This window comes from Lupinus angustifolius, chromosome LG08, assembly GCF_001865875.1.
Source record: "Lupinus angustifolius cultivar Tanjil chromosome LG08, LupAngTanjil_v1.0, whole genome shotgun sequence".
Classification (NCBI taxonomy): domain Eukaryota; kingdom Viridiplantae; phylum Streptophyta; class Magnoliopsida; order Fabales; family Fabaceae; genus Lupinus; species Lupinus angustifolius.
The window spans coordinates 7,053,416-7,080,272 of record NC_032016.1 but is presented as its reverse complement, the minus strand read 5'-3'; the positions used below and the strand labels follow the sequence as shown (position 1 = coordinate 7,080,272).

The 26,857-nt window shown below is 32.9% G+C and overlaps 1 protein-coding gene and 1 long non-coding RNA gene across 2 annotated transcripts; both read right to left on the bottom strand.

Annotated features, from left to right (window-relative positions):
• Positions 5,809-6,873, bottom strand: LOC109353719. The gene is made up of 2 exons (XR_002108482.1): positions 5,992-6,873; positions 5,809-5,926 (listed from the first exon to the last, which is right to left on the bottom strand). It is a non-coding gene; the product is annotated as an uncharacterized LOC109353719 (long non-coding RNA).
• Positions 20,626-25,833, bottom strand: LOC109353860 (amino-acid permease BAT1-like). Its single transcript, XM_019596221.1, has 9 exons — positions 25,726-25,833; positions 23,935-24,239; positions 23,551-23,811; positions 23,245-23,263; positions 22,896-23,115; positions 22,620-22,801; positions 21,875-22,164; positions 21,662-21,791; positions 20,626-21,020 (listed from the first exon to the last, which is right to left on the bottom strand). The coding sequence occupies exons 1-9, from the start codon at positions 25,831-25,833 to the stop codon at positions 20,673-20,675; spliced, it is 1,863 nt and encodes a 620-aa protein (XP_019451766.1). The 3' UTR covers positions 20,626-20,672.

The window sequence follows — 26,857 nt, the reverse complement described above, 5'->3', positions numbered from 1 at the left end:
TGATTGGCTTGGAAGAAAATATGTAATTTTTTTAGACATAGAGAATTCTCTTTCGATTAGAATGACCATTTGTGATTTGATCCATGCAAAGAATATTGTTAATAATATGCGACAAAATAATAATAAAATTGAAAATATAATTTTTAAAACTTCCAAGTTTTTTGTTGGGCTTTTTCGCCCACTTAATTCAACAACAAAAAGATTGTAAGATTTTTGTGTGATTAAAATGCGTTGAGAGTAAATTATGACACCTTGTGAGAATTGTACATATTAATATATGAAAGTAAAGTATCTCCTAATACTATTTATTGTATCATACAAAATTTTAGTTTTATCCTTTTCTCACAAGTAAAAACAAGATGAATAATTTATTAATTCCTTGTTAAAGCAAAGGTGGAAACATGATACTATAAAATCCTAAAAGGTGATTTTCAATAAAATCTTTCTATATTTTGATTTCTTAATGGATGCTAATAAAAATATATTGCGCAGAACACCCAAATTAATATATGTGATGGACTCATAACTAATTATTACTAATTAACTGCAATAGTTTATCTCATAAGTAGTTTATTACTAATTATTATTCCATCTCTCCAATTAACATATTCATTTAATATGTGTGCATTATGCTAAAGGGATAATTAAAATGAAATAAATGTTTGAGTTGAGTTTCTTATGGTGAGAGATCTTTATCATATGTTACAACATTTCTCCACGAGCTAAGTGAAAGAAACATAGAAGTGAGACTTGACACACATCTTGACCCAAAAACTTAAGATATTAGGTCTATAGTTTTATTCATTTATATGTTATTTAACTCATCCATTTTTATTTTTTGCTCAATGTGAGACTTCTTCGTTCACGCTTGGAATACCAACAACCATAATATCAATGATTAGATCTTTATTGTTTGTATGGGAAAACACTTTATTAATAGAAGTAAAACTTGTATATAATCAAATATCAATATTTTTTCTCACAAAAAAAAATATCAATATTTTTCTTCTATCTGCTGTAGTTGATTGGAACGGGTGTGTTTTTTATATATATAATTGGACGGGTGGCTTCTTAATTGCTTAGATGTTGAGTATAAAATGGCGTTAAGCTCGTTGCTCTATCACGAAGTTTCGAATTAATTGATATGGTTTAGATATTTTTATAATTTAGTCACGTTGGGTCCCCAATACAAACTAGTACCTTTCTATCCAATCCCTTTCACATATTTTTGTTGTTTGCGAGTGGATCCAATTGTTGCTTAAGCCACCCATCTGAAACTTTCGTAGAAGTAAAGGACTGTCTTTAAAACACTCCACGATTTTTCTTTGATAGCCTAGTTTTAAAAAAAATAATCGACATATATATATAATCTTCTGAATTAATGTCAATAAACTAAACAACCACACTACAAATCGTAAGTCCATTGTTTTGGTATGCTATTATTGGAAATGGTTGGGAAAACTAAGAACTTGATTGCTATATGCTAATTGGTTTATTGGAAACATATATGCAAGTATGCTTAGAGAAACCACCCAAATTTGCCTACAAGAAAAATAAATAACTTTTGAGTAATTACTCAATTATGTCTCTCATGTTCTCTGTCAGCATTGACTTAGTCTCTACTAAATTTAAATTATGTTTTGGTTCACAACATCCACTTAGTTTCACCCCACAAAAGCTTGGGGCAAACTCACCCTTGTTTTGCGCTAGTGTCTTGTATTAAATCCATATTTCGTGAATTACAACATGTTCAATGTGCTCTTCTTATCTTTCGTGAGGCAAATTCAGTTGTGAATGAGTTAGAAAAGTATGGTTTGACTTTGGATTGTCGTTAACTGCATACAAGGTCATATGTAATGATTTCACATTGGAAAAAATTGTCACACGTTGTTTCCATTCCAAGCTGGGCAAAAAATTTCAGTATAGAATCACCATGTATGGTCACATGTCACGTTAGCAATTATATTAATGTTAATAGACGTAAATAATAGAGAGAGAGAGAGTAACGTGGATCATTGTTTTAAAAGTTAGAGACCAGAATGCTAATCGAAATTTATTAGCTATTAAGTTGGTGCCCATATAAAAACACGTGAGAGGGTAATTATTCATAACTTTTTGCGCATCACATTTTGATCTCACAACAACATAGGAAACTTTATAACTTCTCTTAGTTATTTCAATTTTGTCACCCTACATTTTCAAATTATAATGTTTTTGGCTACTAGACTATTTGATTAAGAAAAACCATGGAAATGTGAGTGATCATCTCCATTAATATAAAGACAAGTACTTGATTTTCTTTGTATATTTTATGCCAGTGTGTTATTTCATTATATATAAATCGTAAAAATGTCTTATGTTACTTTTCCTTTATTTTTTGTAGTACATGTCTCTTTATTAATAGAGGTGATCCTTACTATAACAACAATTGTCGCTATTCTGATAAACTAATTGTGTTAAATTGATTTTTATCCCCTCAATTATTATTTATAATGCAATAAAGAGTGAAGCAGAGAGATGTAAGGAGGCATGAAAAAGTTTTCTAATTCTGTGAATGTCTTATCTGATGTACAAGTATTTACCCATTCTTAGTCTTAGGACTGTACAATAGTATAGACGTGTAGTTGTAGTACATGAAGTGCAAAAAATTATATAAAATGCCCAAATTAATTGCATACTGCCAAATTTACATAGATATGTTAACATCTACTCAAACTTGATGAGCAGGTGCAGCGGGAACCGACTTCAATTTGGAGCAGGAAAGAAGAACAAATTATCACTAAAAGAAAGTATCTGAATCCCGTAGAGCACTTGTTTATTTTTTTAGATTTATATGTCTTACAAATGCTTGATATTACACTATAAAAGCATCATTTAATCCATTTACCAATCCTCACTTACTGAGAAAAAGGTTATGTTGTTATTCTATTATATCAGTCTTCCATTGGTGATATTTGTTTATATCAACATGAATACTTGACTTCAAGGAAAGCAAGCAGCTCCAAATTAAAAGTTCCAATACCTTCTTTTTTTGTTGCAAAAAAACAGGCGCGCTTAAAATGACATTATCACAATGACATGCCATTAAGGTGCATGGCAGCTTGTTCTGTTTGAGATCAATCCTGGAGGCAGGGGTCAGCTTGAGACGACGGTTGAGACGGGTTAAGCATGTCACTTACTCGTCCCTAAATATTGATCAGATCAAATTTTGAACTTTAAAATTCCTAATTAGGATGAGACGCGTGAGAGACGAGTCCAAAATAAGACAGACCAAGATATAGACGAATTCGGGTTGGAAAAAGACAAAATGACAAAAGTAAATTTTTTTCTCGAAATTTTAAGCACAATCAAAATTATCACAATCTCTATATAAACTCAACTAAAACCCGTCTCACATACATCATTGTATAAATTACAAATTGTAAATTGCATCCTTCAAATTAAAAATTATCACAATCAAGTGACTGAAAATTATAGAAGAAGTTGAAAATTTTAGAAAATTTAAACTGTCAAGTGTCAACATAAGCTAAAGTTTTTTTGTTGTAAATGATAAAAAACACATGAGAATTAAAATGACAACAATATCAATGTTGAAAAGTTCACACAAAAATGAATTCAATAACTAACTATTAACTGAAAAATAAAACTTAAATTGAAGTTCACACAAAGTACGCACGCAAAAAGGTAAGGGAATTAAACAATGAAAAAATGGTAAGGAATAAGGATCAGGTAATAAATGCATTGAATAGTTGTGCGAACTTGTATGTATTTGAATCATGTAGGCTGAACATAATGAGTATTATAGATACTTATTCAACTATTCTTAATAAATAACTTTAAGGGTGTAACATTTTTTATTTATTTGGACACGTGTCAAACGCATCCCTAAATGATCGGTTGAGACGAGTTTACAGGTCGGACTGGGTCTTTCTCACTCCTAGCTGAGAGACCAATCTTGAAAATCTCACATTCTTCCACAGGACCGTGATTTTCTGCTGATTTTCTGCAGTTAGTACTGCATTAGTGCATTAAGTTTAGTACACAGTCGCTGCATCTTAGTGTTTGTTTGCGCTGTGATTGTCGGAGGGTTATGGAAGGGGAAAGACTTATGAGTTATGAAACATACTTCTGAGATGACTGTAAAGCTTTGATTTTGCATTTTTTCCATCTCTAAAACTTAACTCGTAAACAAACATTTATGCGGTTCAGGTATGCTTCATCTTAATATCAATGCCAAGAATGGCCTGCATGACCAAACATTAGTAGCAAAGGTATCAAACTTTGGCTATACAAAACTTACCCAAAAAGAACTGATTTTGTGGCAATTAGTGCTGAGAGAGGAGCATTGAACTACTTAGCACCCTAGTTGATGTTAAGTCATTGAGTTGATGCAAGTTGCCTATCAATTGTGTGTAGTCATTGTTGAATATGGTCAGTGTAAGAAAATTAGAACTAAGCTGAAACTCTATGTCATGTATTTATGAGAAAGTCTGTCTGAGAGCAAAAGCTGGAAGCTTGGAATTATAAGCCAGAATTGCCAAGGAAGTAGTAATGCATAGTAGGATTTGATTCATCCAAATGAACCCTGCTTAATGCCCTTCTATTCTTATGTTCAAATAGGTGAAAATGTTGAAAACTGACCACAATGACTTTCAAATGCCTATTGCAACTTTCTTAACCTTAGTTCCTCATTCCCTAAGGTAAAGACTAAAGAGTGGATACTCTCTAACAGAATTGTGAAATCAGAATCTATAGAGAAAAAGCTGGTGGGACAACATTGTTGTTCAAGTATTTTTGCTTTTCTGGTTTGCATATTTTTAAATGATACCATCACCAAGTATTTTTTGTGCCCCTTGCAGTCTGATGTCAAATCTTAGTATCCCTGGAGCATAAATCTAAGCCGTTCATAATCAAATGGTAGCATTTTTTGAAAATAATATGTATTTTTCATACTATGTTTTTTAAACTGAGACCTGAGTCTAACTAGACAAAATCTGAGCATAGGGGCAAATTTTTTATGTCATGATGGTTTTGACGGTGAGGATGAAAGCAAAGCTGCAGGACATGCAGTGGGTGATATTGCTGATGAGGTTGTAGATCATGGCAGCACTAGAAATTACATTCAATTCCAGAGTGCTATGGAGGACAGATTATCTGGTGGCATGGATGTTGACCCTTCATCAATTTGTATCCACCCTTAACTGAAGATGAACTTCTTTACGGTACTGAAGAGTCTAGTAAGGATTAGAGATATTGAAATGTGACACTAAAATATTTTAAGGTTCTGGATATTTATTTATTTTTGAATTACAAAATATGAAAACTTAAAATATCATTTTCTCCTTACATTCTAGAAATGGAAAGAATCACATTCCTCATTTTGATGCTCCAATTCTAACTTAAAATATATGTCTCTTACATCAAGATCCATGTATATTGATAGCAACACTTGCCTGAAAGGAAAATTATGTATTCATGGTCGGTTAAAATAAAAAAAAATATGTCTCTGTCACTAGTAGAGAATAGCTACTCTTATCACGTATTCAATGTTCATTTCTTGCTATCCAATTCATGCTAGAATATCCATTTATCAATTGTTTGAACTAACAAGATTGAAATTAAGAGATCTTAAAGTCCAAATTGCACAACTTTCTTTCATCAAAGGCATCATTGTCTGCTTTTAGAATTACTTTTCCTCTCTCTCATTCTTTATTATTTTTCTTTATGCCGTTTGGTAACTTATCATTGTCTACTTTGCATCTCCTATCAAAGGAAGATAAATAAAAAGCTGAAAAGTGACACAATGCATAGAAGAAAACTTAGAAAACCAAAGTCACATTTTCTTTATACCAAATTCATAACAAAGCATAATACATTGATGAGTGTAAGTGATGCATGCCAGCTGCATTGAGTCCCTAAATTAACCCTCCAAGTTTAAGACAAAACTCCCATGATGCCCATTTGACCAAACACACCATAACCACTAACCACAGCAACCTCGTATGCATCTCTTACATCCCATGTTTCCATCACCATAGGTCATAACATAATTGAAATAAAAAAAAGAAGAGAAAATAATGACAAATACGTAAAAAAGACAACATAATTCAAAACCAAGAAATCAGGACCTAAAGTTAAAGGTAATTCGGACCGCTACCCTCAATTCCCCGCAATGCAATGATCACACTCTCAGAATTCTGCACCTTATATATGATAATAATGTGCTAGAAACTCGGAGAGTGTAATTGCAAAGCCTTTGTTATGTCGGTTCTTTCATCATATTCATCTTTGGTTCTTCTTTATAGAAGAACCCTTCAACCCTACACCGCCACGGTCTGCGACGGAGCGAGCATCATCCACCATGGTGGTTGACTGAACTTTCAAAGATACCCATTTAGAATTCATGTTTGTGGATGCAAGGAAAGGCTATGAATGAGTAATAATAAAGCTAACAAAAGCTTAAGAAAATGAAAACGGCCACAAGCTATAGCTATAGCTATATGCCGAGGCCTTAAAAGAAAGAATTGAAAGAGAGTGTGAGTGAGTATAGGGACAAGGGGTGACATGATGGGTCGTATATAAAGGCGAGATTTTAGCTTTTGGTTCTACATTATTAATTTTTTTGTATGATTTATAATATGCATGTGATGGAAAAAAGTGGAGTTGAAATTCTTGGTCTAATGTGGCTAAGGGCATGTTTGTGGGGAATGCAAAAACCTCCACTAACTCGGTTTCCAATGCTCTTGGAATTTTCATAGTATTCATTTTTCATGGAGGAAATGAGAAGAAAACATAAAATATAATTTGATGGGGTTTCTTTGTCTGTGTATGTGAACGTGGATAGAAAATTTGTGTTTGGTGGTGTTAAGAGTAATTTTTTCACTACGCTGCTCAACAAAGAAGGAAGCTTTTATGGGCAACTTTTGGGATTTATTACCTTATTATTAAGGGTTGGTGATTGGGAAAGATGATATATTGTAGTGTGTAGTGGGGCATTAATCTAGATTGGAGTGAATGGATATGGGGGCGGATTATTGGCCCAAGGTGCAGTTAACCCCACAAGTTAGTGCCTCCAAAATTGACGCACATGATTGAGTAATCAACACCAACCTAAGAATGGAAACATATGACAAAACTTAAATAATAGAAAAGAAATGTATATAGGAATCATAATGTAACAATTTTTTATACTACTATTGTATTATATATTATTTATTTTTTATTGTTATTTATTCTTAAATTAAAGTAATATAAATGAATGATGAATAATATATTGAATTTTTATAAAATTTTATACTAACAATATAGAGATATTAAATTCTTTAAACTAATAATCATTTTCAACATTTTAAATATACCAGTCTCCTATGAAACCTGAAAAGCATTATTTTGCTATTTAAACAAACTTTTAACACAATTTTTTGTATTTTTAAAGAGAAAGTTGTTTACATTATTATTTCTTCAATCACCATTCACGTGTCTTAGTAGTTATTACCTCTTAAACATGCTAATACATGTAAATAATAAATAGTATACTAACAAAACTCTTCTTTAAAACCAAAAAAATGCCAAAAGTAACATGGTTGCTATTTAGTAAAAAGCAACTATTCAATGCAATTTTTGCATTTCTAGCTGCAATGCTTTACATCATACTTTTACTACTATTACCATGCACGTTTAAGATTTCAATGTTTGAAGTGTACTAAGTGAAATCCGAGTTTTAACATAATTCAACGCCTTATTAAGTTCCAAGTGTTGGGTATTCCAAGTGTGAATGAATAAGTCCTACATTGAGCAAAAATTGATGAGTTAAAAACTATATAAGTGGATGTATCCATAGATCTAATACCTTAAGGTTTTGAGTTAAGATGTGGTGTCAAGCCCACTTCTATGCTTCTTTCACTTAGCCCATGGAAGAATGGTATATCTCATAGATGAAGATCTCTCAACACTACAATTATCAAAATTACACAAACTATGGCTAATTTGAGAAGAAACTACTTTTTTCATGTCCTTTAATTTCTCGACCTCATCCTTAATTAAGGCTTAAAAGATCATGTGTTTATTTGAATAGTTCAATAAACATTCACATGACAAATAAGAAACTTTTTAATTTGTTAGATGCACAAAGTACTATTCTTCCTAGTGCTATGATATTCTTGAAAATGTACACTCCATTAATAAAGATCAAAGACTTTTCTTGGTTCAAAAAAGGAAGAAACGAATTGATGCAAGGATAAAAATGAACTCAATGAACTTTTCTTATTGATTATGAAAAAGCTTAGCTTGAATTACAAAGCAAGGATCAATATATATATCCTTGGAAATAACAAACCTAACAAACAAAACTCACAACTAACCATCTATCTAAAAACAGAAAAACAGAATCATTGATCCTATTACAAAGCTAAGAGAGATAGCTTGTATTACAAGAAACTGTTGGCCTCTTAAATAATCATAAAGAGACACATCATAAGTCTTCAATTTATGGAGATGTGAAATCCTATAGTTGATCCAAGAGACTTTGTATCTATTTGATTCATTGTGATGATGAATCTGACTTGAGTAAATATTGCCATAGCTGATTTGATGCACCATGGCCTGTCCTAGTCAACTGGTGCGCCATGGCCTGTCCTGGCCGAGACAGAGCCAACTGTTGCGCCATGGCTTGTCCTGACCGAGACAGTGCTAACTGATGCGCCATGGCCTGTCCTGACCGAGACAGACCCAACTAGTGCTCATTGCCCATGCACATCTGATGCAAGCTTCCTGACCGAGACTGGCACACCACCTGATGCAAGCTTCAGGACCGAGACAAAGCCAATTGGTGCATCCTATCTTGATCAAGCATATTCCTTATTTCATCTGGTTCATGGCACATTGCTATAATCTCAACCGAGCCAATTTCCCTTTGATTCACACTCGAGCCATGCTGATCATGATCCATGCTTGTTAAGTCATCATTAATGGTCCTGCAACAAGCATATTCATTGTTAGAGCTCATCAAGTTTAACAGATATTAATCTATTTCTAAACATAGAAATTAATTGAGATGTTCTTTTTCGCTCTCGACAAAGTTTTTCTCATATAGTGACACAAAACAAACATTTAATGTCATGCTAAATAAACCAAACTATTTAGTAATCTTGTTGTAGCTTGTTGGTAAAATCAAACAAAATTTTAGTCATAGTATTTACTGAACAATATAATTTTCCAAGTCCAGCCAACATCCATAACTTGATTTCCAGTGTGGACTACACAATGAATGTCAACATTTTGGACTAGGCTATCATATACCATAATAGCATGCGCATTTGAAATTTTTGAGTAGTCACTATAAATGGGAAGAAAAAGATAAAAAGATCAACACTTGCAAATTCTACTACGCACTCATGCATTCTTCCTTTCCTTTCTTAACAAAAACATCGATTGAAGTCAAAGATTTTATTTCTTTTCATAAAGGTTCCAATCATGTTCAATCGATGGTGTTTATTTACTAGTTAATTAATTGCATCTTTGAAAATAATATATACCCTTTCGTTTTTTACAAGCAAAATGAAAATCAAACCCCATAAAATTGACGTAGCTAATTTATACACATACTTTCCCAATTATTGTGTGATGATCGATAAGATTCAAAAAGGTTAATGATTATAATGTTTGTCCTCTAGCAAGAAACAAAAGTCCCATGATGGGTGGGGTGAGAAAAGGTAATATTTTCTGTATATTCTAGATATGAAACATATATACACTTGCACGGTACATCAATATAAGTTCATATGGCGATAATTATATATTATATAGAAGAATAGAATTAATGTAAGTACAACATCTTCTTAATATCATATTCTGAATATCGAAATAGTAAACTTGGATAGTGAGAACCTCAAAAGTGAAATAAATGAGAAAAGCCAAACATTGTGAAAATGAAGTTGGGGCTCTAGGTTTTTTGGGTTATAAGAAAGATAATGGACATCAAAATCTTTGTCTACTATATTGCTGGTAAGATAAAGACTAAGAATGAGAGACACATAGAGACACACTTTTGAGCATGATAGAGAAAGAACACACCTGTGCTAACAAAATTTGCAGCTCAATCACTTTACTTCAGATTTGGCCATCATAATAAAGAGAAAAAAGCAAGAAATTACAAAAGCATAAGAATAAGTCAGCGGTTAGATTCCCTTTTCTTTTTGCTATTTCCAATTTCTTTCATTTTTTTTTGAATTTTTTCCCTCTAGCTGGTTGAAAATAAAAAGCTACTTTGTTCTAGAATAATGCCACATAGTTTTACACAAGTGTATATAAAGTTCTAACTGTAGGACCCAAACGATTTCCCCTAACACACCACGAAAATCTTATCATCACCATTTTTCTCTATCTATGGCTGTCTTCCTGTTAAAAAACATTTATGATAATTTTAGGATTTTGTAAGCCCTTCGATAAAATAATTAATTTTTTAATAAAAAATACTAAATAACCAACGATATGAGAATTAACACATGAAAGATCATATTGCTAATAAAAACTACAATAGAACTATTACATCCACACTTCTAAGTTATTTTTTGGTTACAACTAGGTATTAGGAATGACAACATGGCGAATCGGGATCGGTTTTATGCTTACTCAACCTCGAAATCTAAAATCCGAACCCAAACCCAAATTGAGGGGGGTTAAAATTAACAATACTATACCTGAATTTGTGGGTTTCGGGGAAGCTGAACCCGATAGGAAACCCGAAAAAATAAAATACAATCAAAGGGTTATGGCTATAAGGCAAAAACTTCCTACTTTTATAACCCAATTACCCAACAACCTTCACTTCTTATGTCTGAAAATGTTCTTCCCAAATCAGAGATGAAGGAAATTGAGTGAGCATACCTACTGCATATTCAACTTCATGGTGCTAAAACAATTAGATTCAAAGTATTCAACTTCCTTATGCTAAAACAAACAGATTGAAAGGATACAAACATATCCAATGGCATCACACCAACATACAAAATATATATTTATTTATTTAATTTATGTATGAAAACGTTCTTCCCAAATCTGTTCTAATTGTGCCGCGTGTGAGTCTCTAACAAAACTAGGTAATAATATATATTATTTTATTTTACTTTTCAATCAATGGTGGGTTCAGAGTAGGGTACCACATATATCAAACCCAAACTCAAAATTTAACATTAGGTAAAACTCAAACTCAAATTCAGTCCCAACGAGTTTAACATGTTAGATTCAGGTTGAGTTTAGACGGATTCCCATGGATTTATTTTCATTGTCATTCCTTAGTCCTATAATTGTTTTTTTAAATAAGTCTAGCAATTCTCAACGTTCAACAAATAAATCATTTCCCGTCAACAATATCCTAAGAACATTCTAAATGTATGTGAAACGTTACAAAGGTACATGTCACAAACAAATAAATTTACATGGACGCTTTTTTGACAGTGTTATAACGCGGATGACAAAAATGATTTATTTATTAAATGTTAAAAATTTATGGAACTTACTATAAAAATTACAAAACTTAATTGAAACTAAAAAATAATTTGTAGAGTAGTTAATTTGCTTTATCGAGCGTCCCAATAAAAGCCTATGCTCTTCGCATGATTAGAAGAATAGAGCCACGCACTGCCTTAAGATCTTGACCACAGAGAAGTTAATTATCTGATAATTTGTGTTTGTATGATAAGGAAGAACAACAAAACAGAGAGAAATATAATTTTTCTCTCAGAGTTCAAGGATGATAATGAAAATGGAATGGGCCCATAAAATTTATTTCTCCTTCAAATTGAGGAGAAAATAGAAGGAGAAAAGAGATTAGGATCTGTTGTTCGAAACTGTATTTTAAATCATCTTTCGGACCAATGATACTGAAACAAAAACAAAAAATAATGAATATTTAATAAATAATGAATATTTAATTGACATGATCTGTTTTCACTGATTTATGATATAGCTTGGAACCCAAGACCTTGCTTAAGGGGAATCAAACGTGTACTATTTGAACCAACACCAATTTTTTTTTTTTTTATTTCTATACAATCAAACAACACTAAAATTCATTCTATTTATTTCAATGTTTTTCTTCTCTTCATTCTCTCTACGGCTATGCAGAGAATGACATAGAATGAGACCTAGCTAGGGCATACCTGTGTCCCACTTAGTAATCCAGTAGCAAGTGTTTTACGTCATCTTTTACTTCAGCACTACGTCATTAATATGTCATATCATTAGAGTAGAAGGGATGAGATAGAGTTGAAGCTAACAACTCACCTATTTTGTCCCTCAAAATATGAATGTAATTAGTGCAAAATTAAAAAAAATCTAAAATGACTTTAAAAAAAAGTATAAATGTGTGTCGAAGCTAACAACTCACTTACATTTATGATCATTGGTTAAATTTGGTTTTTTACTTTTCGAAATCAAATTAGTATATACACAAATTAAAAAGACTAAAGTATGTAATTATTCATAATTATATTAATAAATTTGATTTTAGGTATGAAAAACCTTAAGAAATTAGATATGTTAGTTATATCATTTATTTGCACTTCAGCCTATCAATTATTATTAATGTGAAACTTCTTTTACCAACCTAACAATCACCTATCAAGTTTGAGTCTTTAGTGTGATCACTACTTCTTGAGCATAAATTTTTTTGAGTATATGATAGTGTCAACAAAAACTCAATCAACTTCATATGCTTGCACCTCTGTCAAACCAAACACATCACCTATCCTCAATTGTGTTAGGATAACTTTGGACATTATAGCCCAAAAGGGATTCCCACCCATGGATCCAAAAATATTTTTCGTCCATAATGATGATTTCAAACCACATATTAACCCAAAATCTATCAAATTAAGTTTATGAGTCTTGATGCATACACACACTTTGATCTATCCATTATTTATTAATGTGGAAGTTCTTTTATCCTCATACTGCTTACACTTTGGGATCTAAACTGTTTACATATCTTTTTAATACACTTATTTTTTCATTTATCTTTTATTTTGATAAACAGGAATAAAGAAAGAAATAATTGTGTTGTTGTTATAAGTGACATATATTTGCTTTTAGTTTATATATACTCTTATTTATTAATTTCCTTTTCACTCATATTTTTTTTATTTTAAATTTAGTTTTCAATGTGAATTAAATGAAGTTCTTTTAGTTAATGATTTATACATAATTTATATATTATTTATTTGTATTACTTATATTAAAATTCAATAATGATTAAATATGGATTATAAATGATATCATAATAATGTAAAAATCTCTTACACTAGAATGCATGCACTTCTTTTTCTCTTTTTGTGCATAATCTTAAAAATTAAAATATATATAGAAAGAAAGAGTATTGTGTAAGAAAAGATAATTACCGAATAGTTATGAGTAAAAAAAAGAAAAAAGTTCAATGATTGGATACTCAATGAAAGCAAATTGAAAGCATAAAAAATTTGGCAAAGTATGTCTGAAGATGGGTGAACAAAGAGCGGCGCGTGAGGCCTCGAAAGTGTATCTGAGGCAACATGGTGGGACCCTTTTGATGGGTTTCAAGCATTTTTACGGGAGAACGCATTGGATCCAGCTTTACATATATTATTACACATTTCTCTCTTATTTTCTTTAATTCTCTTTAACATAATTTTGGATGTATCATTCTATATGTCACTTATAATAATTGTTGAGAAAATATTTAACTATTGAAAATTATCATTCATTGAAGGGACAACTATGTAAAATAAATTAGTTCTTGACCTATAAAATATCAATAATGTCTTCCTATAAAAAGAAGATGTTAACTCTCATAGAAATAAGATTATTATTACCCCTCATATTAAAATTTATAAATATTGTTATTCAAAAAAGTTCAGTTTATATAACTTTTATTGAAGTATTGATTTATAAAAAAACTCTTGAATAGAAAATATATAGGTTGAACATGTATGTTAAAACACTAGTTATTTATAATATAAGAAATATAGGTTTCATGATATCCCAAGACACTAGTTTATTATTGATAACATAAAAAGTGTACCAATCTAATACAAATATAGGTTTTATTCCTTTTATGATCTTTGTCCCGTTAGTTTTCTTCTTCATAACTCCATTAATTTCTTCAACAAATTCTAGAAGCATATCGTCAAGGTTCCATTTTTTATTTATTATTTGACGCTAGAAATATAAATTCAATTACTGTGGTTTCATTTTTTAAATTGCATTTTAAATAATAAAGAAAATTAAAAGGATGAATCATTCTATTATACAGATGATATATGCAACTGAAAATAAATTTTACTTGGTTTTGAGACCAATTTAGAGTTTTGCTTATGATGGATTTGGACATACATGAACAAACCACTATGATGATGAAAGGAGAAATGGTCGGGGTTAGAAATAATCCTTACTAGAAAGAATGTAGCACATTATGTCTAAATAAAAGTGACATTTAGAATGTAGTACATTATTCTATTCCTAATGAATATCGAAAGCGAGAACGACATAGTTGACTCAAATGGTTAAATTATAGGTGGATGATCCATGCTTCATTGACAGTACTGGCTAAGATGATTCATTTCCTTGTTCTCATGAGCTGATTTGAAGATGGTAACAAATGCAGCTGCAGAAGAGTCCTTTTAGGACACAAAAACAGCAATATGATTAGAAAGTAGTTTATATCCGAGAAAGGATATATTGATGTTACATTGATATCTTCGACCTTAGTATCTTATTTCATATTATGATTACTTGAGCCATAAGTTTGGGTTTCTTGTCTTAGAAGATTTAGCGTCCTTTGAGATACCAATACATGGCATATTATTTCCTTATTTGAGCATTTTTTAGACTATTCCATGGTTCATTATTCCCATTATACACCATAGCCCAAATATAATTATGAAAATGTAAACAGCATGAAGTTTGTTTTCATTTAAACTGCACTTAAAACAAAGGATGTAATTTATCCGAAACAGTTATTACACATTTGCATGACACCTTCATATTTCCATATAAGTTGTCATTAAGTATCATATGATGTTTAGCAATTATGTGTCAATATCTAGAATAACGGTTAAAAACACATTTGAATGATTTGGATGTGAACACTCCACATTTAAGTCTGTCCTCAAAATGAATGAATTACATCCTTCCAATCCCAAATGTTGTACTGTTCTTTGAAATAATTCTCCAAGAGTTGCATGGTTAAATTCATGAAGTCAACCCAAAATCTCTCAGACATAGCTAGGCCTGCTTAAGTGATTAATTGAGCTTATACAATAACAAAAGTAAAGATCCTTAATTGCTGCAAACACAATAGAAAATACAAGTAAAGAATAGAAAATTTATCCATTAAACTATAATGAAATAACACTTTTGTCTTTATAACACCAAGTCTAAGTTAAGCTCATATCATGCAATTTTTAACAACTTTAGTTCAAGTCTCAAGCTGATGGACTCTAACATTGATATCAAAACTGTTAGATGCCTCTCATTACTATCCTTAAAAAAAATTTATGACTATTCTATGGCTCTCTTTAAGGGCATTTTATGTCACTTTTATGGTTTTGTTTCCAAGCATCCAATGCTTCATATCCAAGATACCAAGACTTTGCTTGCCTATAAAAGGACACATATAGAGAGCTTCAAAATCATCTTCACAACACACAACATCTCTTTCATTTACACATATATTGTGAGTGCATTCTTGGTGAGAATTCTTGTTCCATTTGAGAGAGTATTTGTGAGAAAAATATTGTCATTTGTCCTCATCATTATAAGAGGATTTCTTGTACTCTTCTTTTTTACATAGTGGAATTTTGCTCTTGATCGCCCGTGGTTTTTTTCCTCTCACACTGAGGGGTTTTTCCACGTTAAATCTTGTGTGTTATTTTCTTTATCCTTTACTTGCTTCTCTTTTGTTCTCAATTGATTCAATCCTGTGCTTCCGCATTGTGCTCTAACCTTAACAAGTGGAATCAGAGCTCTTACTAAATTGAGAATTTCAAAATGTCTGCAAAATTTGACATTGAGAAGTTTGATGGCAAAATTAGCTTTTCTATTTGGCGAGTCCAAATGAGGGCCGTTCTTATCCAGAGCGGATTAAAGAAAGCTTTAGATGGGAAGTCAAAGAAACCAGTTTCCATGACCGATGATCAATGGGACGAGTTGGATGAAAAGGCGCTTTCAACAATTCAACTTTGTTTGTCGAAGGAGGTTCTTCGTGAGGTTGCCAATGAAGAAACCGCTGCGGCTTTGTGGCTGAAGTTAGAAACTTTATACATGACCAAGAGCCTCGCAAACAAGCTTCGTCTCAAAGAACGGTTATACACCATTCGTATGGTTGAAGGTACTCCTATTCAAACTCATCTTGATGAGTTTAATTCTATTATTATGGATATGCAAAATATTGATATTAATATTGAAGATGAAGACAAAGCTGTTTTGTTGGTTGTCTCTTTACCTTCTACCTATAAGCACTTCAAAGAAATCATGTTGTATGGAAATAATGATACCTTATCCTTTGAAGATGTTAAATCTAATTTATTGTCCAAAGAAAAATTTGATCTTGAAGTTAATTCTGTGGACAAGGGTGAGGGCTTAAGTGTTCGAGGTAGAACTCAAGAAAAAGGGAGTACCAATTATAAAAAGTTCAGATCCAAATCCAGAGGTCGCAAATCCAACAAAACTTGTCGCTATTGCAAGAAACCGGGGCATGACATTCCTGATTGTTTTATCTTAAAGAAAAAACAAGAAAAACAAGATAAGGGAAAATTTCAACAATCCTCTGAAGCTGCTAATATTGAAGCCAATTCTGACGGTGATATTCTTTTATCTGTTGTCTCTTATAATAATAGGAGTAAAACAGAATGGATTCTTGATTCTGGATGTACTTTTCATATGTGTCCTTATAAGGACTTATTCACCACTTTTGAACATGTTGACAGTGGTGTTGTTTTGATGGGCAATGATACCCAATGCAAAGTTGCAGGAATAGGTACTATTCAGATCAAGGCTCATGACGGTGTTGTCAGAACCTTGGCTAATGTCCGCTATATTCCAGATTTGAAGCGGAACTTAATTTCTCTTGGCACCCTAGAGTCTCTCGGGTGTAGGTATTCAGCTGAAGGTGGAGTTCTAAAGGTATTGAAAGGTGCTATGGTATTATTGAAAGCTAACCGGATTGGTAGTTTATATGTCTTGCAAGGTTCTGTTGTGACAGGTTCAACAGCTGTATCTTCTTCAATGCATGATAATGACATTACCAAATTATGGCACATGCGCCTGGGCCATATGAGTGAAAAAGGTATGCACCTTCTAAGCAAACAAGGTCATCTTGGTAAACATGGCATTGGTAAATTGGATTTTTGTAAACATTGTGTTTTTGGGAAACAGAAAAAGGTTAGTTTCTCCACTGCAACTCACCGTACCAAAGGTATTCTTGATTATATTCATTCTGACCTTTGGGGGCCTTCTAAATTTCCTTCTCATGGAGGATGTCGCTATATGATGACCATCATTGATGATTTTTCTCGCAAAGTTTGGGTTTATTTTCTGCAGCATAAAAATGAGACTTTCTCCACTTTCAAGAAGTGGAAAACTCTTGTTGAAACCCAGACAGGGAAGAAAGTGAAGAAGCTTAGAACAGACAATGGATTAGAGTTCTGCAATGGTGATTTTAATGAGTTCTGCACAAAAAATGGTATTGCTAGACACAAAACTATTCCAAGAAATCCTCAACAAAATGGTGTTGCAGAACGGATGAACAGGACTCTACTTGAGAGAGTTCGTTGTATGCTCTCAAATGCTGGGTTATGGCATCGGCGTGAATTTTGGGCTGAAGCAGCATCTACTGCTTGTTACCTGGTTAATCGTTCTCCACATTCAGCACTTGATTTCAAAATCCCAGAAGAAATTTGGTCAGGTAATCCTGTTGATTATTCTAACTTAAGAATCTTTGGATGTCCTGCTTATGCACATGTTAATGATGGTAAATTAGCTCCAAGAGCTGTTGAGTGCATATTTCTTGGTTATGCATCTGAGTCTAAAGGATATCGCTTATGGTATTCTGATGCAAAGTCACGGAAATTAATTCTTAGCAGAGATGTGACTTTTAATGAGGATGCATTTTTATCTTCTGGAAAACAATCTATTGTGTCTTCTTCTACTAGTACAGGTAATCTGCAGGGTACTAGCGAGAAGGTGGAGTTGATAGTGAAACCTACAGTTCCTAATGTTGATGTTCCATCTTCCTCTACAAATCAATCTAGCATTGATGATCATTATGTTGATTGTGATGACAGTACAACTTCTCCTATTCATCAGCAAGAAGATGATTATTGTATTGCTCGAGACAGAACCAGAAGACTAATTAAAAGGCCAGCTAGATACACTGATGGTGATAATTTAATTGCTTATGCAATGTCAGTTGCACAAGAGGTAAATGATGATGTTGAACCTGCCAGCTATACAGAAGCTGTTTCTTGTGTTGATTCGTCACAGTGGCTAGTGGCTATGAATGAAGAGATTGAAAGTCTTCATAAGAATGGTACTTGGGCTTTGACAGAGCTTCCCGAAGGCAAACGACCATTACGATGTAAATGGATCTATAAGAAGAAAGACGGTATTCCCGGGGTTGAAGATCCAAGATGCAAAGCACGACTAGTTGTTAAAGGTTTTAATCAAAAGGAAGGTATTGACTTTAATGAGATATTCTCACCTGTTGTTCGTCATACTTCTATTCGTGTTTTGCTTGCTTTTGTTGCTTTATTTGATTTGGAGTTGGAGCAACTTGATGTAAAGACAGCTTTTCTACATGGAGAGCTGGAAGAAGAAATTTACATGGAACAACCTGAAGGATTTATTGTTCCTGATAAGGAGCATCTTGTCTGTCGATTGAAGAAATCATTATATGGCCTTAAGCAAGCTCCCAGACAATGGTACATGAGGTTTGATTCTTTTATGATTGGGCAAGGTTATTGCAGGAGTCAATTTGATGACTGTATTTATTTCCAGAAATTTCCAAATGAATCATTCATATACTTGTTACTGTATGTTGATGATATGCTAATTGCTTCACGTGACAAGTCTTTGATCCGGAAATTGAAAATTCAACTCAATAATGAGTTTGAGATGAAAGAATTAGGTGCAGCCAAGAAAATTCTTGGTATGGAGATTCACAGGGATCGTCAAGCTGGTAAATTGTTTTTATCCCAAGAGAAATATATTGAAAGAGTGCTTAAAAAGTTTAATATGAATAATTGTAAACTTGTTTCTACTCCACTTGCTGCACATTTCAAGTTATCTTTAGATCTTTGCCCACATACAGAGGAAGAGATGGAGCGTATGTCACATATTCCTTATGCTAGTGCAGTTGGTAGTCTTATGTATGCTATGGTGTGCACTAGACCTGATTTAGCATATGCTGTTAGCATGGTAAGTCGATATATGCATAATCCTGGAAAGGATCATTGGAGTGCTGTAAAATGGATTTTTCGGTATCTAAAAGGTACTTCTGGTATTGGCTTGGTATTTGACAGAAACAAGGCTACAACTGATGACGTTGTAGGTTATGTTGATTCGGATTATGGTGGTGATATTGACAGAAGGAGGTCTCTTTCTGGTTACATCTTTACTCTCTGTAATAGTGCTATTAGCTGGAAAGCTTTTCTTCAGTCCATTGCTGCATTGTCTACGACTGAAGCAGAATATATTTCAGCAACGGAGGGTGTGAAGGAGGCTATTTGGCTCCGAGGTTTGGTAAATGAACTTGGTCTAATACAGGGTGTTCTTACAGTGTTTTGTGATAGTCAAAGTGCTATTCATTTGACCAGGAATAATCGTTATCATGACAAGACCAAACACATTGATATAAAACGTCACTTTATCCGAGATATTGTTGCTATTGGTGAAATTATGGTGGAAAAGATTCACACATCAGAGAATCCAGCAGATATACTTACCAAGCCACTTCCGAATACCAAGTTCCAACTTTGCTTGGACTTGGTTGGTCTCTACAGCACTTGAGTGCCCTTCGGGGCATTATTTGGCGATGAGCAACTTATCAAATTCGAGCCAAGGTGGAGATTGTTAGATGCCTCTCATTACTATGCCTTAAAAGAATTTTATGACAATTTTATGGCTCTCTTTAAGGGCATTTTATGTCACTTTTATGGCTTTGTTTCCAAGCATCCAATGCTTCATATCCAAGATACCAAGACTTTGCTTGCCTATAAAAGGACACATATAGAGAGCTTCAAAATCATCTTCACAACACACAACATCTATTTCATTGACACATATATTGTGAGTGCATTCTTGGTGAGAATTCTTGTTCCATTTGAGAGAGTATTTGTGAGGAAAAATATTGTCATTTGTCATCATCGTTATAAGAGGATTTCTTGTACTCTTCTTTTTTACATAGTGGAATTTTGCTCTTGATCACCCATGGTTTTTTTCCTCTCACACTGAGGGATTTTTCCACGTTAAATCTTATGTGTTATTTTCTTTATCCTTTACTTGCTTCTCTTTTGTTCTCAATTGATTCAATCATGTGCTTCCGCATTGTGCTCTATCCTTAACAAAAACAGATTCCAAAAAATGGCTTTATAAAAGTGTCATATTGAATGTGTACTCAACTCAATAAACCATCTACACAAACTTCAGTTCTGTATATTGGTAACAGGGCCTTTAAACCAAAACCTACCACTTACTAGCCAGTATAAAACTACAACAATAAGCAAAATACCAACTGCAACAGGGGTGTAGTTAAGAGTCTGAATAGTTATTGGGTAGGAAACAGGCAATGAAAAGAGCACAGAAATAGTCACAACCCAAAGAACTGCAATCCACCCAACAATGATACCATAACCACCCAAGTTGAATGGTCCTCGAACAAAACGCTTTCGCGCCAAGGTCACCCTAAAGAAGATAGGTAAAGCATAAGCAATGTAGAGGCCTATTGTTGCTATGGACACCATGGCATCAAATGCTACTATGCTTCCAAGAGACTGCAATAAAGTAAGAATTTTTAGAGATTTGGCAGGAATAAACTAATAAGAAAGTTTGATTTTGATGCATTTATAGTGGTATAGTTATACCCGTTCAACCAACCATATTCATGTATGAATTGTAATATAGTTTATTGGACTTATTTCGAGACTCAAACATCTTCAGGTACTTCATAATGCATGTATTGTAAAAAATCTTTAAAACCCTGTATCACGACTAAGAACATATTTGGTAGCACAAGCCTATAGTTTATGTAAAGCTATTTGACATGTAACTTTTGAAAGTCAGAAAAGTAGCTTTGTGTTGATAACAGGATCAGTCAATAATGCTGTTAAATTTTTCATCAAATGGCAAGTTGCATCAACATAATACTATGTGCTCTTTTAAGTTATTTACCAAATTTCAACTCGCAACTAATTTGTCTAACAACTATGATTGAATGAGAGAGCTACACAACTATAAGTTTTCAGCAACAATCTAACTTTTAGCAAACTTCAAAGCTATAAACTACAATATCATGGTAATAAGCTAGTTTTGCCATACATAGCCATAAATCCATAATAAGAACAAGCTTGCCAGCAAATTATAGAAAACTTTTTTGTAGTTTCTTAAGAATGAAACTATGATATAAAATACATACCGTTAGGGCCATGCAAAATGATATAAAAACTGAAAGCCAAACTGCGTTTATGGGGACCTCCTGCTTGTTAACTTTATGCCACAATGATGATAATGGCATGGCCCCATCTCTGGAGAAAGCATAAGCCATCCTGCATAAAGACCAAGTCATTATGTCCTGAGAAAAACTTCTTCTCATCGATAAAAACACTAAAAGCAGGTGCAATTAGTTTACCTTGAATTGCTGGTAATCGAACTCATGCCACAGAAAAATATGGCAACAGCAACAATTACCAAGCAAACAATACCCCCAAGTCCATGGCCATATCTTCTCTTGAATGCCAAATAAAATATTTCGGCAATTGCATACCCACCAGCATCATTATCTTCACTCAAAAGATAAGGGATGTCAGTAACTGCAAAGCTAATGCCTAGCATGTAACCCAATCCAACAATTATTGATATCCCAACGGCGCTGATAATTCCTTTTGGTCCATTTTTATCAGCATCCTTGGTTTCCTCTGTCTGAAAATACAATTTAATCGTGAACAAGAAGTCTCCATACAAATCATTTAGCAACTTCAACAATAGAAATGAACAACACAAAATTTACAAACTAGAAAAGCAAGAGCAACTTGGTAAAACTCCTAATTAATACTTATATTGAGGTTATTAACAGAAGTTGTGTGTGATGCTTATGTTTGTGATCTAAGAGAAAGAGTAAAAACTGGGCCTCAAGTAACTTGCATGTCCTGAATTCAAGATCCCCTGCTAGTAGAAAACATGCCAAAAAATGTTTAAGGTGGTAACAAGAACTCACAAAATCAACAATTCATTATTCTATTTCTTCTTGAGAATCGCTCTAAAGTCTAAAGAGATCATGCAAAAGAGGTTATCAGTTTATTGGACAAGGAAATTTCTAAAAGCTTTTCAAGGCAACAAATTCAGTGAAAATGAAGCAAAAAAGTGGAGAAATTTACCATATGTGCTGAAGCATCATACCCAGTTAGGGTGTACTGACTCATTAAAAGTCCTATGAGAAATATATAGGGTCTACTAGTGATTCCAGCCCCATTGTCAGTGTTGAAATGAGTGAAAACAAATTTAGCACTAGCCCTTTCAGGTGTAACAGATGGAATTAGAATCATAAGCACAAAAACACCTGAAATTTTTTCCATCTAATTAGAGGTCCAACAAGGCTTTCAAGTTCAGAACACAACTTTGAAGAAAAAATCAAATAAGAAATCTCTTCATACCTAAAAAATTCCATATAGCAGCCAATTGTCCTAAGAACGATAACAATGAGATAGGGAGACTGTTCATTATACCATGTATAACCAAAATTCCACCGTGTAAAGCAATAACTACATATTTAGATGCCTTATATCCACCCCCATTCTTTCCACCAGTACTGAGGAGAATGATAACTTGCACCAGTTGTGCAAGTGAATAATCTACACTTGTTGTCACTGCCCACTGCAAATTAACAAATTAACAGGAATTAAAGGTTAGAGCTTCAAATCCCACACAATTTTGAGCTTGCAGTAAAAGGTGAAGGATTTTGGAATTCTAGATTCTACAATATAGTTGGCTTCTCAAGAGTACCTGGCCAACAATATTGAACCTACAAGAAAAGAAAAACCACATCACATAAATAACTACAGGAAAGTAATCACAACCGTGTATCTTGTGAAATATGATTAGACTGCAATTGATGGATCATAGATCTTCAAATGACAGTACATTATAGGTTATGAACTTAATAGACTTGTAGTGTTTGGTACAACCAAAATATTCTAGTTTCCAGTTTTGTTATATTTATAAAATAAACCAAACATAATACAAAGCTATGTTTTGTCTTGTGATTTTGTCTACCAAAGGAAAGAAGGAATTGGTACATAATAACATTACCAGCCAGTAATCCAGGATGCAAAGGGTGCCCAACCAGGTCCAGCAAGTTTGGCACTCCAATAATATAGACCACCAGAAGTTGGATAAGATGAACAAATCTCAGCCATTGAGAGTGCAACAATCATGGTGAAAACACAAACTATAAGCCACCCATATATTATTGACACAGGTCCACCATAGTTCAACCCAGTATTGTAAAGAGTAGTAATACCAGTGAGAACTGATATAATTGAAAATGAAAATGCAAAATTTGACAGCACCCTGCAAAAGGAATTAATGAACCAAAAACCAAAAAGTCAAACAAACAAAAAAAACATAATTTATAGCACTAACTCCAATGAATCATAAAAGAGAGAAAGCAAGATAGAAAGGATAGAACTTTACGAAAGATCACGTTTGAGTTCTTGTTTGTAACCAAGTTGGTTAAGACGGGCATGTCCAGAATCAAGTGGAATCTCGCTATGACCATTTTCAATAACATGAGATGAGAGTACCATGCTATCTTGACAAAGAGAGAAAGAGTTAATTAATGAATCAAAGGGAGTGATAACTTTGATTGTAGTAATCAATAAAATGAATTCTTTTGTTCCCTTGAGGCAGGAGAGCGAGAAAGAAAGAAAGAAGAGTGCAAGTTGACAAAACGTGGTGTTTCTCTCAACACATAAATAACTTGTTTTTTTTATAACAGCCTATCAGGTGTCCTTCCCAATAAGGAATCGAATTAAACTTTTCACACAAAGATTATATATGTTTAGAACGAGTGTGACTCATCTCAAGTAATGGAGAGATAAATGTCTTTTTTCTTTGTATTTTAAGGGTAAAAGTGTAATATCATTTTAAATAAAAGGGATATAAATGTCAATGTGTGTTGTATTTTCTTTACTTTTACATAGCAATTGTCTCTCCATTAATGGAGAGGAGTCTCACTCCTTTCGAACGGGGTCTCATTCTCTCTCCTATATTAATTAGATTGTTATTTTTTATTACTTTTTGTTTTTTAAAATATTCTTTTACTCACGTGTCAATATGTAATTGACTTTAGACAATAATGAGACACCGTTGAAGATAGATATCTATTACCTATATAATAAAAAAAACTCTCTTATGACATGTCAATCTCTCAAACCATTATGACATGTGTCAACCTCTCATCAAAACTAAGGTCCCTTCATGACATGTGTCAATCTCTCAAGAACTCATGACATGTGATTTATTTAAAAATAAAAGGAATATGATCACCTATGCAATATTAAAATATAATGTTGTGTCAATCTCTCAAGCCATCATGACATGTGTCAATCTCTCATCAAAACTAAGGGTCCCTTCATGACATGTGTCAATCTCTCAAGAACTCCCTCATAACATGTGTCAATCTCTCAAGCCTTCATGATATGTGATTTATTTAAAAATAAAAGGAATATGATTACCTATGCAATATTAAAATATAATGTTACTATAGCAATATTAAAATAATAATAATAATATGAATCCTAACATATTGTTTGTAGTTATTTTAGAGTTAAATAATATTTATTTTTATACTAATCTTATTTTAGAATCAAATAATAATGAAATTATAAATTTATTGATGATTTTTTTGATTAATAGGATACTACTAACTATATCATGTTAACCCAGTAGATGACCCATATTAAGTTTATCCGATTTAAACAGTTAAACCGTATGGTCTGACTGTATGATTTTATATATAATTAATAATTTTTAACAATATGAATGCATTTGTAACATGTATGGTTTTAACAATATGTATTCTTAATCATATGGCAAAAAATATCGTCCCGTGCAAATGCACGGATAAATTGCTAGTTCTCCATCCAAAATTTTCATATCTAGCAACATTTTAGAACAATGCATTATTGGTGTATAAATAACTTATTTTTTCATCCTTTGGGGTATTTTCACGTCATTTCTCTGAGTAACTGCCACTGTCATGCTCCCAAATTTGGCCATTACTTAATTAAGATTCTAAATTAATCTTGTAAGAAATGTAATGTAAGTCAACTTTCAATGGTCCACTATAACAGAGGTTAAAATTGGGTTACAAATCCTATGTGGACAATTAAGTGAAATAGTAATTGTTTCCGATAGTTAGTTTGGGAGTTGTATTTTGAAGGGGAAATAAGGGAAAGGGAAGGCTTGAGAGTCATGAAATACACTTATGAGATGATTCTTAAGCTTTCCCTTTCCCTTAATTCCCCTCCAAAATCCAACTCCTAAACTAACCCTAAATGACTGCATTATCATGGTCCCAAATTTGGCCATTATTTAATTAAGATTCTAAATTAATCTTCTAAGAAATGTAATGTAAGTTAACTTTCAATGGTTGACTATTAAAATTGTGTTACAAATCCTATGTGGACAATTAAGTTCCATGCTAGCATCCAATGTATATAACACGTCACTCTAGAAATTTGTTCTGCAGCTGAAATTTGTTACTCTAGAAAAGAATATATGAGTGCAAGGTTTTGATTATGGTAAATAGAGAGATGCTAAGGATGGTTAATATACTATAAGAAGAGGCTGTGATTGGCTGCAAAGATAACATGACAGGTTTAGACTTTGCAACATTGTTTGGAACAGATGCTAGTTTTCCAAATCATGTTTGGATGGAAAGAAACAAGAAGTGTCAGCTAATGAAGGAGTCTCAACCAGCTATAATTTTATGATTGTTGAAAGAGAGTTAGCAATTAGATTTCTACATTGTTTCCCAGAAATAGAAAATTGGAATAACAATGCTTTAATTTTAAGATCTCAAGCTGAATGTAATGTTTGTTTATTGGACAACTAGGGAAACTTGAATCCTTCATAGAAGGTGGCATTGTGGCAAGTAGAACTAGTTGTAGTTTGTCTTTCTTTCTTTAGTTGCAAATTTTGTTTGTGGGAATGAAGATTTAGTTAAACCTTGAAAAACCAATCTCAAGGAAGAGTACATTAGCACTTTTGGACAGGTTTCTATTGATTAGTTTTTGTTGTTGCTTGTTTTGTGATTTAAAGGTTATTGAGTTATTCTAAAAACGGTCTCTTCGCTTGTAGGATAAGTCTACATACATTTATCTTCTCCATATTCCATTAGTTGAGAGATCATGCACCATAGTTTTCGGGTGGGCCAAAGCATGAAGCAAATGATTGATCTGCTGTCCCCAACCACGTTCCTGGCCAATCACAATGAAGCAAAACTGATAAAGTTATGAATATTTAATTTTTTTGTAACTGATGTAGCATAATATGATTGGTCTGGAACATGGTTTGGGATAGCAAAACTGTCAACTCCTATATTTTCAGCATG